Raw genomic sequence first — 14,779 nt, forward strand, 5'->3', positions numbered from 1 at the left:
GGTAAACTTTACCTCTCCTTTCACAGGCAAATTCCTGGATATCCTGCTGGAATTGTAAGTCTTACCTTCCTTACTGGCACCTCCTCCTGCTCTCCAGCACTTCCTGACTCAGTCTGCAAGCTGTTACACAGAAACGGATTTCACAGCACCTCTCTCTGTCTCTCATCACACTGTAGCTGCCAAACGAACTGCAACTCCTGGGGTGAGATTACTTTAAACTTGTTTTCTAAAACTCTGCACATTTGCCTTGCAAGACTTGATTTATATATTGCCTACATTCTCTAGACATTCCTGTAATTAATCCTGAACTTGCTGCATCTGTTTATAAAGAGACTGCACCATTGTTTCTGATATCCATATTAACTGGAATACAAATAATCTGCAATATTGAGTGTGATTGATTTATTTTATCCTGTCTGCTGATAACTTTGCTACACTGGGAGTGTTTGTTATACCTTGCTATTTGGAGTGGTTACAGCTCAAAGCACCAATATTTAAAGAGACAGTTTGCAATCTCTGCAACACATTGCTGCTATTCCCTTTTGGGCCCTCAGTCTATGAGCAGAACAGGGATTATTTTATTAATTCCGCTATTTTGTGAGACTGAGTGGAACTTGAACCTAATTCCCAATTCTTAATAGAGTCCTGGTATTACAACACCTTTTCGAAATTTTACAAATTTGACACTTTCGCTTCTTCGGAGGCTGGTTTTGGGAGAAAGGTTCTACAGGCAGTGGTTCCTTCTGTTTAATGTTCCTGCCTTGTCCCTCCCTTCATCCGTGTACTTAGCTTTGGTATTGGTATCCCATAAGTAATGGATGATCCGTGGACTGAATACACTTAACAAGAGAAAACATAATTTATGCTTACCTGATAAATTTATTTCTCTTGTATTGTATTCAGTCCATGGCCCGCCCTGTCTTTTTAAGGCAGATCTAAATTTTAATTAAAACTGGTTGGTCCTTTCTTGTCTTGTTTCGGTCGAATGACTGGATATGACATGTGAGGGGAGGAGCTATATAGCAGCTCTGCTTTGGGTGATCCACTTGCAACTTCCGGTTGGGAAGGGAATATATCCCATAAGTAATGGATTATCCGTGGACTGAATACACTACAAGAGAAATAAATTTATCAGGTAAGCATAAATTATGTTTATTTTTTATTTTTAAATGATGAGAACTACATCCAGCGTTCGGAAACATCTCTGCAGTACAATTTCTTCTGGGAAAAAACCTGCAATTTGGAAATACTGTCAAAATAAATATGCTTTTCCAAATGCTACCAGGATGACAAAACACATCCTTGCATACCAGAGGTGTTCTACAGACATTATAAAATACTTCATAAACCCTATAATTCAAAGTTACTAGAAAAATATTTTACGTAACAAAAACCTCATCTTTCAAAACAATATTACTTTATATCCATTTGATTTTTCTTTTTAATAAAACCCCACAAATAAAATGTAAATTAAAAATTAAACTATATCAGATTTGTATTAATAGCGTTAGACAATTAGGGCCAGATTATGAATGGCGCATTAACAGTTACAGGCAAGTGAATAGCGGTTTATCACATGTTTGTGCGCATTGGGTTTACCACTTTTTTTAGAAGTCGAAAGTAAAAATGACTGCTTGAGCGCAATCCTGATTTATGCTAGAAGTACAGTTACACTCATAATAACACTATCTAATAAAAAAATGCACAAAAAAGGGTGTAAAGATATAAGGTCTCAGGTCTTTGGGGGAAAAAAGACAAACAAAGGGCTTTACAATACAATAGGTATGGTGTTACAGATTGTTATGTTGTGCCCACTATCAGCTTTATTCAAGAAATAGGATGGTAATATAATTAATATGTCAACGCTCAAGACCTATACACCAAGTAAAATTGCTATTTATAAATGGATTAGATGAGCAAAAGTATTATGGGGGATTGAGGTTCCTTTAAATGAGTAAAGGGAAGAGATAAGGGGAAGAGAAAGAGGTAGAGGAAAGGGAGAGATATAGAGAGAGGGGTAGGGGTGTCGGGGGGCGAGGGGCAGGTTTTTGGTCTTCTAATTGCAGGGAACGGGGTATGCTATCCGCTATGAACTGTCCGTAGTTCCCTTGATCCCTCCCTTCGGTTGAGGGGCCTCTAATATTGAAACAGTTCTCGTTTATCGCTTGGAATGCTTGTCTACTAGATTCTTAGTAGAATTTTATGTCTTGGAAAGTTTCTAGCTTATTGTTTTTAAGGTAACCATATTCCTCCAAGGCTATCATATTTTCCATATGTTATATCCACATGGCTGGTGTTGGGTGGTTTGAGTTTTCCATAAAGAGGTGAAAAGGGACCTTGCTGAGTTTAATTTGAATTGAATGTTTCGTACAAAGCATACATAATCGCTTTGGTAGTAGACTCAGTAAGGCTAAGGGGGGTTTAAGGAGAAATGTGTCTTGGGATTCAATAATATGTTAAAATATTGTTCTATCCTTCGGCAAAAGGGCTGTCAGTTCATACACTCCCACCAAATATGATGTTATGCCTTTTTCACCGCAGCCTCTCCAGCATAGGCCAGATGATCTAGGGAATATGCCTTTTAATTTGGCGGGAGTAAGGTACCATCTTGTTAATAGTTTTTAATTAAGTTCTAAAGGTTTTGTGGAGCTAGATGATTTTTTTGTGCAATAAAATATATGTTTCCAGTCAGAAAGCATGTCGCTTATTTCTGTTTGCCATCTGTCAGTGTAACTAGGTAGGGTGGAATTTTCTGCATCTAGGAGGGATGTTTTGGTCCGTGTGAGAGTATTTCACAAAAGGGAATCTATAAGGCACATTTGTTCAAAAGGTGTTAATGCTCTTGTCAGCGCCTCTTTTGCTGGGGAGGTAGACACTGTTGGTGTTTAAGCCATTTTGTAAAGGCTCTGTTAAGATAAGGTTCCAGGTCCTGCCTACACTTAACCTTTCCCTGGTCTAGTAATTTAGTAATGGGTATTGTATGTCCTAACTCCAAGTCCTCTGTGGACAACACTTCCAGTTCTAGGCCCCCTACTAGTTCTGCATTAGGTGATATTAGATCTCAACGTGGAAATCCTGGGTAATCATGGATTATTGAGTCCCATAGCAGGAAGGTATTCTGAAGTAGGAGATACAAATTTAGCAAAGTGATCTATGTTTGTTGCCAATCCAGTACAACACTCATAGTGAAGGGGACTTTAAGATATGGGAGTCTATAGATATCCATGATTTAACAGTTTTGTTTCTGTGCCAATCAAGTATTCCTTGAAGACAAAATGTCTGGTAATAGGTCTCCAGCCCTCTGGGTAGGCCCAGCCCTCCGATTGTCCGGCAGACGGTACATGGACTTTTATTTATTTGCTGTTTGACAGTTACCCATACGTATTGGTTGATAGTGGTTTGCAGTTTCTTTAGAAAAAATCCTGGTAATTTAACAGGAGCATCCTGCATGATATATAGTATTATAGGCAATAGGTTAATTTTAATTATTTGTATCCAACCCCACCAGGAGAATGGGTGATCTGATTTTACTGACAACCCAGCTAAAAAGTTTAAAACTGTTCAATTCTTATTGCACAAATTATCATTAAATGCATTTATGTTAAATTATGCAATTAATTTGTACTTTAGATAGCTGAAAATAATATGATATTAGACAATATTACACTGCCACCACCTGGCTACTTTATAATGCCCTTTTCTGAGGAGAACACTGCATATATATGCATATATATATATATATATATATATATATATATATATATATATATATATATATACATTTTCTTTTCCGGTTAAATACCTTGTCCTATTCCATATACCTTTTAACCCTTATAAAAATGAAATCAAACATTTTTAGCAGAAAATGTGTATATAAGTGTAATACTCTATTTTAATGTATTTATGTTGTTTTTGGTGCAACTTATTTTTAAACGTTATGCTAGATCTTCAGGTTCGCTAATTCGTTGAGCACAGACTTTGTTTGCACTCGAGCGCAACTGTTTACTTTCAACTTGTAATATGCTTGCTAGTTAGCGCGGTTGCATATTGCTAACTTTAGAGCGCCACTTGTAATCGAGTGCTAGTATTCCATTAATGACATCAACTAGCAATTTATAACATATTTTTTGCATTAGAGTGTATCTTTAAATGATCAATTTGCTCAAAATGTTTCTATTGTGTATATGAAACAGTGGCAGTTAAAATATTTAGCATGACAAAAGTGAATTGAAGTAAACAGGTAGTACTGCATCAAATACCTAGGTACTATTTGCTCATTGTCTGACCGGGGCTATACCTATAAATAAAGGTTTGTTTATTCAGCACAGAAATATAAAAAAGCACTGTAATACATTTTGAAATGCCCTGTTTTAGATGGAATGTTTCAATATCATGTCCCTTTAAGAAAAAACTGTTTAAATTTAAAGTGACTAACTGGGATCACATGTTTGTGTACAGGTTATATCTAAGCATCTATTGTTTCCTGGTTAATATGGACAGTTGCCACAGAAAAAAAAACTAAGCTATTTTTAATCAGTAGAAAAAAATGTATCAACTAATTTATTTACAAAATTAACTATAGACTGGTGTTTTTCTGTTCAAAACTATTAATCGATCCCATTTTGAGATCATCTCCTTTACAGAGATTTTGTTTTAGTACAGTGCCCCTTTAATGATATGGACTGCAGTATTGTAACCATGGGCAAATCACCAATAATTCAATAAAATAAAAAGAGGTAGTTTATATTCCAGATGAGATATCTAAGTTTTATTTTTGAAGATCAACAAACACAATCCATCTCTTCCCTCACATTTTCCTCATTCAAAACCCACATGATTCGGTTATTCTCTCCCCTCTCTATACATGTTGCAGTCATATACTGACCCCCTGGCTCCTCAACTCAATTTCTAGATCACTTGGCTGCCTGGCTACCTTATTTCCTTTCCTCAGACACCCCTACCCTCATTCTTGGTGACTTCAACATCCCTCTTGACAATCCCTCTGCAAAACAACTTCTGCAACTCACTTCCTCTTTCGGTTTGTCACAATGGACTGATTCTCCCACTCACAAAGACGGTCACTCCCTTGACCTGATCTTTAGCTATTAATGCACTATTTCAAACTTCATAAACTCCCCTTTTCCTCTTTCTGACTTGCAAAATATCATCCCTCCCTACAACTCACACTTCACTTCACAGAAGCATTATGTCTAATGTGTTGGACTGGTTCCCATCTTGTGGGACACTCTGCCTCGCTCCTCAAGACTCTCCCCTAGTTTTGGAAACTTCAAGCGCTCTCTAAAGACTCTACTGTTCAGGGATGCATACAACCTACACTAATAGGCAATGTTTATCAATCTAAACAATATGTTGAAGTAAATCCTAAAATTACAATGCTAAAAATCATGAATCCATGATAAAAAACAATATGATATACAAACGATTAAAACATTATGACATACAGATGATTAAAACAATATGACATACGGATGATTTAAAGTTGGATACAAAACTTAAAACCAAGGTAAGCGGTTCAAACACTGGTATCAATGTGCAAAGGTTAAAATGAACATATGAAGTCAAATTGATATCAAATAGATTTCAGATAAATTTCAAATAAATTAATATAAAAATAGATTCAAATAAATTAATTAGGTGGATAATTTGTCCATAAAGGTATCAAGTGTGAGAACAGTGAATAAAAATCTAATCAATGAAAAAAGGAGATGATAAGAGTTCCAAAATCAGTTAAAATGTGGGGTCCTGTGAAAAAATATATATATAAAAAAATATATATATAAAAAAGATTAAAAATGTAAAAATGAGAAAATGTGCACAAAAAAGAGAAAAAAGTGACACGTGGTCAAAAAATATAAAACTATAAAAATGTGAGAAGTGATGAAAAACCAAAATATTCCAAAGTGCTAATATCGTCCAAAGTTTATAAGCAAAAGTCAAATTAATCCTCAAAACTATTTGGTAATCGGTTCCAAAATTTATCAGTGCACGTTGTGCGTGATGAAAAAACAATGAATATCCAAGGGTTTCTTCAAATATCCGTTTCCTGTATACCTATAAATAAAAACAATACATAGTGCAATATAGCTAAAATAAATGTTTTTATTTATAGGTATATTATGCGGGGTCACATTACGCGCAACGACGTGATGACGTCACCGCGCAACTTTATTTAAAAAATACAATGTTAAAGGGACACTAAACCCAATTTTTTTCTTTTGTAATTCAGAAAGAGCATGCAATTTTAAGCAACTTTCTAATTTACTCCTATTATCAATTTTTCTTCGTTCTCTTGCTATCAATATTTGAAAAAGAAGGCATCTAAGCTTTTTTTGGTTTCAGTACTCTGGACAGCACTATTTTATTGGTGGATGAATTTATCCACCAATCAGCAAGGACAACCCAGGTTGTTCACCAAAAATGGGCCGGCATCAAAACTTACATTCTTGCATTTCAAATAAAGATACCAAGAGAATGAAGAAAATTTGATAATAGGAGTAAATTAGAAAGTTGCTTAAAATTTCATGCTCAATCTGAATCACGAAAGAAAATTTTTGGGTACAGTGTCCCTTTAAGTATAGGAAAAGGGGGCATGCTGCTTAGAAGCTTGTTTCTCAGGCATCTAAGCAGCTACAGACCCCCAAGACCCACCGGTGGAAAGGTAGTTGACTAACCTTTCCAACAGTGTAAGTCTTGGGGATCTGAAAAAAAAGTTAAAAAAAAAGTAAAAAATTTTTTTTTATTAAAATAATAATAAAAAAAACCCCCATTAAAACAGCTTAGCACACAGGTGGGAAACTGCTTAGCAAAAATTGCTTAGCACTTTCTAAGATTCTGTGTTGTCACATTCTTTTAAAATGTGGATTATCAGTTTTGCATCAACAATCATGATAGGCAAATCATTATTTGCAATAGTAAGCAAGCTGTATCAGTGCTCATTAAGAGAATACAAGAAGGCAGGCTACTCCAGTATGCACATGTGTAAATAGAATTTGTGCTATATCTGAATATTAGTTTGTGATTGGTTAGCAAGGATTCTTTTGTTCTAAGGGAAAGGGAAATCAGTGAAAAGAATAAACATAAAACAATATACTAATTTGACAAAATAAGCAGCAGTTTTCATTGCAAAATTATTCTTATAAATGAAGGTTTATAATCACGTAGTTTACTATCTGTGTTTAGTGTCCCTTTAAGTTTTTATGAAGCAAATTTGATAATAGAAACCAACTGGAAAGCAGTTCAAAACTGTATGTTCTATCTAAATCATGCAAGAAAAAATGCTGGGTTCATGTCCTTTAACTATGCTTTTTTTAAGCGTAACCATTAATTATAGTCTCTTATTTATAATGATGATGATTATTATTATTGTTTTTAAACTACTTATTAATTAATAGTGCAACATGCTGATTTGCTAGAGGTTGTGTTTTAAAAGCAAAGGTATGGCTAAACCGTTTATGTGGCATATTCTTTAAAGGGACATTAAACACTAAATGAATGCTAGATAGAATGATGCATTCACAGAAAAGATTAGTCTGAGAATAACATGTATATGTTTCTTTTAAAGTTTAATTAGTTGTTTAAATGTTGGGAGCTGCCATTTTGTAACTTAGGTTACCTTCTCTGCTGTGGCCAATTAGAGACAGTTATAAATAGGTCGCTAGAGTGTGCAGCCAATGGCTGTGTGGAATATAACAGTGTTCTGCACTTCCATGTGTAACAGCAACTGAAAAACTTGCAATTTCAGAATGGAGTTACAGGAAAAGGGCACAAAATAAATAATAAAAGTATATTGTAGAGTTTTTTTTTATGTATACAATTTATCATTTTGTATTATCATCTCAAAGTATTTATTGTCCCTTTAAAGACAAACACAAATTAGAGAATACCCTGTATACCTAGTTCCAAACCTATAAATGTTAGCGTCCTAAAAACCCCAATTCCTTTTCTACGCTGAATAACTAAATGTAATAACTGTGCTGTAATATTTTTAAAATTAATTAATTTTTTTCTACATGCAGTTTGGCAGGACGGAGGTGATCGATAACACACTCAGCCCTGATTTTGTGCGGAAATTTGTGCTTGACTATTTCTTTGAAGAAAAGCAGAATCTGCGGTTTGACGTGTAAGTATTCTGACTTTAGCAGCTGTATGCATTACTATTGGTTTAATCCTTTATAGAGAATGTATAAGACAACAAATACTCTGTTATGCTGTTAGAGCATGTAAGCTTTGCATTTGCTCAATCTAAGTAACTATTTAACCCCCAAGGGAGCTGTAAGATATGCAGCCCCTGAACAGAAGACAGCCGGACAGTAGACATGTGCGATTCGGTTCGGTTCGATTCGGAAATTCAGAAAATTCAGAAAATTCGGAGATTCGGATCGAACCGAATCTCCGAATTAAAATAGTGCTGAATCTACCGAATAAATCCGAATAACTTCGGATTTATTCGGATTTATTCGGTAGATTCGGATGGCCATGGATTACACTAGTATTGTACAGTATATTAGGTTATATCACTCTGCTATGGGTTACACCTAATGTACAATACATAATACTAGTCTAATCCCACCTAACACTTACCGAAATTCCGAATTTCCGAATCCAGCCGAATTTATTCGAATCCGAATGAATCCGAAACATATCCGAACCGAATTTATTCGAATCCGAATGAATCCGAAACAAATCTGAACCGAATTGATTCACATTTTTCCGAATTCGAATCGCTCCGAACCGAAATTCAAAAAAATCCGAATCGATCCGAACCGAATTTTTTGGCCATGCACATGTCTACCGGACAGTCTATCAGGAGCTGTGAGCACTTGCAGTCACCAATCACTGATGACCGTGTTCTGCTTGGGCCCTACCGTGTTTATAGCTCCAGATCTGAGACTTTATTTAAAGGGATAGAAAGGTCAAAGTTTACTTGTTTATGGATGCATTTAAATTTTAAATAAAAGTATTTTTGCATTATACTTACATTATCAAAAATGCTTCTAGTAAAATTCATTACTGTTTTTCAGCAGCATATGCACCATAGTGCACCAGTATTCAAGCTCAGAGATCTGGTGCTGGGAGTGTATTGTGTCTTTAAAGACCTTAATTTGTGTCATGCAAGCTACTTCTGACTCTCTTAGAAGCTGTGGTGTTTGAATACTGGTGCACAAGCCAGCAGCGCCTATATAGATATGCTGCAGAAAATAGTAATATATTCGACTAGAAGCATTTTTGCTAATGTAAGTATAATATAAAAATGTTTCTGATTACAATTGAAATGTGCCCTTTCTATCCTTTTGACATTTTTTTTGGGCATTGGAATGTCCTCTTAATCACTTGATGAAAATAATTATTTATGGGGAGCTCTGAATTAACACCTAACAATTAACAGTACATTGTTTTGTTATTATTTTGCATATTTGATTGTACTTTTCATTTAACAATAACAATAGGAATCATGAAACCATTATCTAGCTGAGCGGTCGACAAATCTGCTCAAAATTTAGGAGCCAGTAAGAATATTTTGGAGCCAGGCATACTTCTAGAATCTAGACAGTGGTATTTCTATATAGATATATGGAGAATCACCCAAAAAGTTAGGAGCCAGGGGAATAATTCTAGGAGCCAATGGCTCCTTGACTCCTGGGTTTGTCGAGCTCTTAGCTATTGTTTTTTTTATCTGTCTACTAGGGCTGGTTGAATAGGTTGAAAAATTAATTGCAAGTGACATTGAAATTGTAGAACAAATGTTTCTGCCATTAAATGATTCTAAAGAATATATGGTTTACTTGCCTACTTTGAATATATCATTTTTGTAAAACAAAATAATTCAGAAAAAGGAAGTTTGAAGTTCTTTTTAAACAACTTAAAAAAATATTTATTACTCAGGTCACTAACTGTCAGAAATAACTGTAATAATCCTTTCAATAAATACTTTAAAGATCTTAAACAAAGCTGCAAAGTCTCATTGTGATAACTGTAATATCCTGTAACCATGGCATGCCTGGGTACAAGAATGAAATGTCACCCCACATTCTCCTTCCACCACAATCTAAAGCCAAATAAAGCACTGTATTATATCATCATAAGGTAAAAAGAAAAAAATATATAGGTTACTTGTGCTTATTTATATTATTTATATTACTTTCCCTGTGTGCTGCCCTAAGCAAATAATGCCTGGGTCTCAAGTTTCCACCAATACCCATCATAGAGCTGGCCCTGGTTGTAACTAAGACCGCATCAGTTATTAAAAAATAACATTGATTTATTGTAGCTCTAGAGAGTTCTTATGGTGCTCTATATATTATCATTGTGCACCCCCATATTGCAGTTAATCCTAAATGCTACTGCACATAGCACCTTACTCTATGATAGGCCAAAGCTTCTAATAGGCCTAAACCATTGCCATTAACACCCAAAGTAAGCACTCACCCAAAGAACTTGCCTACCTTAAGAACCTGCCAATCCAACTATCTCAAAAGTGCAATGAACCCCTTTCAAGAATGAGAAACACACACATGAACCTCCGACCACAACTACCCTTCAAGCACAAGGCCAATGAAACTGAGGGCCAAAGCAGGTTTCTACCTTAAAGGGACAGTCTAGTATAAATTAAACTTTCATTATTCAGAAAGGACTTTTAATTTTAATCAACTTTCCAATTTACTTTTATCATCAAATTTGCTTTTTTCTCTTGGTATTCTTAGTTTAAACTAAACCTAGGTAGGCTCATATGCTAATTTCTAAGCCTTTGAGGGCTGCCTCTTATCACAGGCTTTTTAAATCTCTTTTCAGCACAAAGAGACAGAAAGTACACGTGGGCCATATAGATAACACTGTGTTCAGGCACAGGGGGTTATTTAAGATTTAGCACAAAACAATGCTAAATGCAAGACAATAGATAATAAACAGTCACAGTCATGTGATCAGGGGGCTGGAAGAAGGTTCCTAGATACAACGTAATCACAGAGGTAAAATATATATTAATATAACTGTGTTGGTTATGCAAAACTGGGGAATGGGTAATAAAGGGATTATCTATCTTTTAAAACAATAACAATTCTATGGTAGACTGTCCCTTTAATTCATGTTTGTGTTTTCACATTTTTTTTTGTATCTTAATTGATCTCTTCACCTATGGTCTTCAGCCTCTTTTGGTAGAAACTATTTCCTAGATTTATAGACTCTTAGCTGTATCCTAATTGGTTAAGAGCTTAATCAAGCTTAAAGGATTGAAGGATTTGATAGGCAAAATTGAAGTTCAAATTGTGCCCTCCTGTTTTATGATTGGTTATATGGTAATTTATTGTCATTGAGAAGATTGCCAGAAGATGCTAAAGCTGTTAGGCAAGACTCAATAAAAATTAAGAAAACAAATCTAGCATAATGATACTTTAGCCTTGTGCTTCACGAGAGGTTGCAGCAGCAGTCATTTGGGTTGGGGATTCATTAAGCTTTGGGGGTAGCCACAATTGGCAAGTCCTTTAGCCTCTTGGGAGTTAGCAGTGAGGATTCAAGCCTTCATGCATGCTACACCTACTCTGGTGTTTTAGGCTTTGAAAGGATGTAGGACAACAAGATAGGTTCTGTTGAAGGGGTCTTACATTGTGGAAGGGGTATCATTAAGGCTTAATACAATAGAAAGTATTGTGGCTAGGATAAATTAAGATGTAAGGGTTGTAAAGAAGAACATTTGGAACTTTTACAGTTGGATGTCCTGGGTACTCAGGACCTTAAGCATTGGAAGTAACGTTGTGGTGTACATTAATTATAATATGTTGTAGATTAAATAGAATTGAATATCTTACAGTGAAGTTCCTACAACGGGGTAGAGGTCTTGTAGTTTATGTATTGTGGTGGTATAGGGGTAATTAGAATAGCAGTATTTGTGGTGGAATTGTTTAGATGGTATGGGAGTAGGTTTTACAACAATTAAAGGTTTATGTTGGTGTCAATATGTTTACACTCCATTGTACTTATTACTAGTAATGGTGTGTGTGTATGTGTGTGTGTGTGTATGTGTATGTGTGTGTATGTGTGTGTGTTTATGTGTATGTGTGTATATGTGTGTGTGTGTGTGTTTATGTGTATTTTTATGTGTGTGTGTGTGTGTGAGTATGTGTGTGTGTATGTGTATGTGTTTGTGTGTATGTGTACGTGTATGTGTATGTGTGTGTGTGTAACTGTGTGTATGTGTATGTGTACGTGTACGTGTGTGTGTGTATGTGTACATGTGTGTGTGTGTATGTGTGTGTGTGGGGGGGGTCATGTGATATTTATCAGAACACTGCTTTTTATTCTCTCACATCTCCTTGTATATATAAAATGTAAAAGTTACAAGAAATATTGTAATATTTTACTAAAGGACTGTTTGGATAATTAAATATGTTGTGTCAGGATTAAAATAGAGATTAAAAAGGGATGGGTGTACTATAAAACTGGGTTTCCCTTAATATATGTTTCCAGCAACTTGTTATACCTGTTGCAGAATACAAAATGTTTGGGAAATCTTTCCTTTGGGTTTATTTTTGTCTATAAAAAAACTGCTTTTGATAGTTGAAACCACAACCCATTTAAATGGGCTCAGCTTTTAGGAAGAGCAAACATCCCTATCTTTCTATATACCTTGTTATCTTGAAAATAAACATTTTGATACCCATCTCTATAACCCACATCTCTTTGTAAATTTCTTGTTTATCTAGCTTTTTTGTAGCCATTATTTAAGAACTGACATTTTTAGAATAGGTTGGGATACAACAGACAAAAGCAACTATTTCAAATGACAAAATAAAAGTAAATATATTTTTTTTATTTTATTAATATACTTCTTATTAAGCCCTTATGTGATATTTTGATCTGTGGCATTTTGGTGCCAGCATTTGGACAGTAAACCAAAGCACCAGCATAACAATCAGTGCAGGATGTTTTTAGAATGCTCATGTTCAAATACAAATGTATTTATGAATCAGAAAAATGTCATGTGACTTATATTTACTTAAAAAGAGGGTAAAGGTGTAGTTTAGCGTCCCAAATTCGGAAAGGTACCACATCCCGCCGTTGGGGGGGGACATCATGGCTAGGTTCCCATCGGCGGTTGTGGCTCCCGGGAACGATATTGGAACAGAGTGTAGCGGCGCCCGGGAACGATATTGGAAAAGAGCGATCTGTTCCAATATGTGCCCTGTACAACGCAACCGCTGCTGGGAACTTATCCATGGTCCTCCCGCTCACTTTACCTTTCTGAAGTAATTCCCACAGTAAAGTGTACATTTCTGAAGTAATTTCCACAGTAAAACTATAACATGTTTAGGTAAATGTGGAGTTGATCGATTTTTTCCAATATCGTTCTCGGCACCGCAACCGCCGCTGGGAACCTATCCATGGTCCCGTCGTCGTCCCTCTTCATGGCAGGATGCGGTACCTTCTGAATTTGGGACGCTAAACTACACCTTTATCAAAAAGAGTTATTATCTTGATCAGAAGCTTGACATATATTTTCTGTGGCTAAAAATGAATTATCCTGTGTGATTTTTACAGCAGTTGAACATATGTGTCTGCAGAAGTCCAGGGCACTAGCAAGTGGTATATATTTCCATGGCAATTAGCTGAAAACCTACTGACTGCCTCTTCTGTGGTAGTAAAACTCACTGATTAACATAATTATACATTTTCCTAAGCTGAATAAATGACTTGTGGGACAATTAAGCTTATGTGTGTGCATATAATGAGGGTGCAAATTAAAACTATATTGCTTTTCTAAGTAACAACCTGTATACCCCAGTTACATAGCAATGGCTGTTATTATTATTCATTGACTAAAGAAGAGCACATATCTAAATAAATTATTCCTAGGGACAGCAACATTTAAATATGTAACTGGATTATGGGAGAAAAGGCTTAGTCCAAGATACGGATTTCCAAGGGAACTAACACAATGCTGTGTTGTTATGTTATATTATTAGAGACATTTAACAATATTAGTGATAAATACCCCTTGGCTGCCAGCAATAGATTACATGCACTGCATGTTATGCCTAAAGGACACTGCTTAATAGTTTTCTGTCATTGTCATCCATGTTTTTATATATAATAATATATATATATTTATTCATTTATTTATATATTTATATATATATATATATATATATATTTATATATATATATATATATATATATATACATATACACACATATATATACTGTATATAATTATGTGTATGTGTGTATATATATATATATATATATATATATATATATATATATATATGATATGCAAGTAGAATCCCAGATAAAAAAATATATCTAAGGAAGCACTAGGTCCACCAGCGCTCCAGATGAGAGGTGTAATGAATAACCCCAAAAATAATAAATACAGTAAATTAATACTGAATATGCAAAAGGCTGCAGCTAACCTAAGTCGAAGGGAGATTCTCTATATCTCCCCTCTTAGAGAAAGAAATGAAATAGAATAAGAAGGTTAGCGCTGCCTAGCATATAATACCAAAAAAAACCTTGTATGAATAACAAAATAATTACATAAAACACATAAAATACCACATATATAAATAAATGTGTAAAAAATATATATGCAGTAGTTGTTGAAGAAAGTCCTTAAACACAAAAGTAAAGGCATATGAACAGTTCATATGAATCCAGTACTTCTTAAAACTTCCAATCCCCCTATGGGTGTGCACTTACTTGAACTGACCTCAATCAATATGAGGTAAGTAGAGACTTGTCAAAAAACCCGCTGTCTGCAGAAGCC

General features: G+C 35.0%; 1 protein-coding gene across 1 annotated transcript in view; it reads left to right on the top strand.

Moving 5' to 3' along the window:
• CPNE9 (copine family member 9) overlaps positions 1-14,779 on the top strand; it is a 929,037-nt gene that overhangs the window by 188,133 nt on the left and 726,125 nt on the right. Inside the window, exon 4 of the mRNA XM_053720970.1 lies at positions 8,037-8,140. Within this exon, the coding sequence (XP_053576945.1) occupies positions 8,037-8,140 (104 nt within the window). The remainder of the gene's footprint in view (positions 1-8,036; positions 8,141-14,779) is intronic.

The sequence above is a fragment of the Bombina bombina genome, chromosome 7 (assembly GCF_027579735.1).
Source record: "Bombina bombina isolate aBomBom1 chromosome 7, aBomBom1.pri, whole genome shotgun sequence".
NCBI classification, from domain to species: domain Eukaryota; kingdom Metazoa; phylum Chordata; class Amphibia; order Anura; family Bombinatoridae; genus Bombina; species Bombina bombina.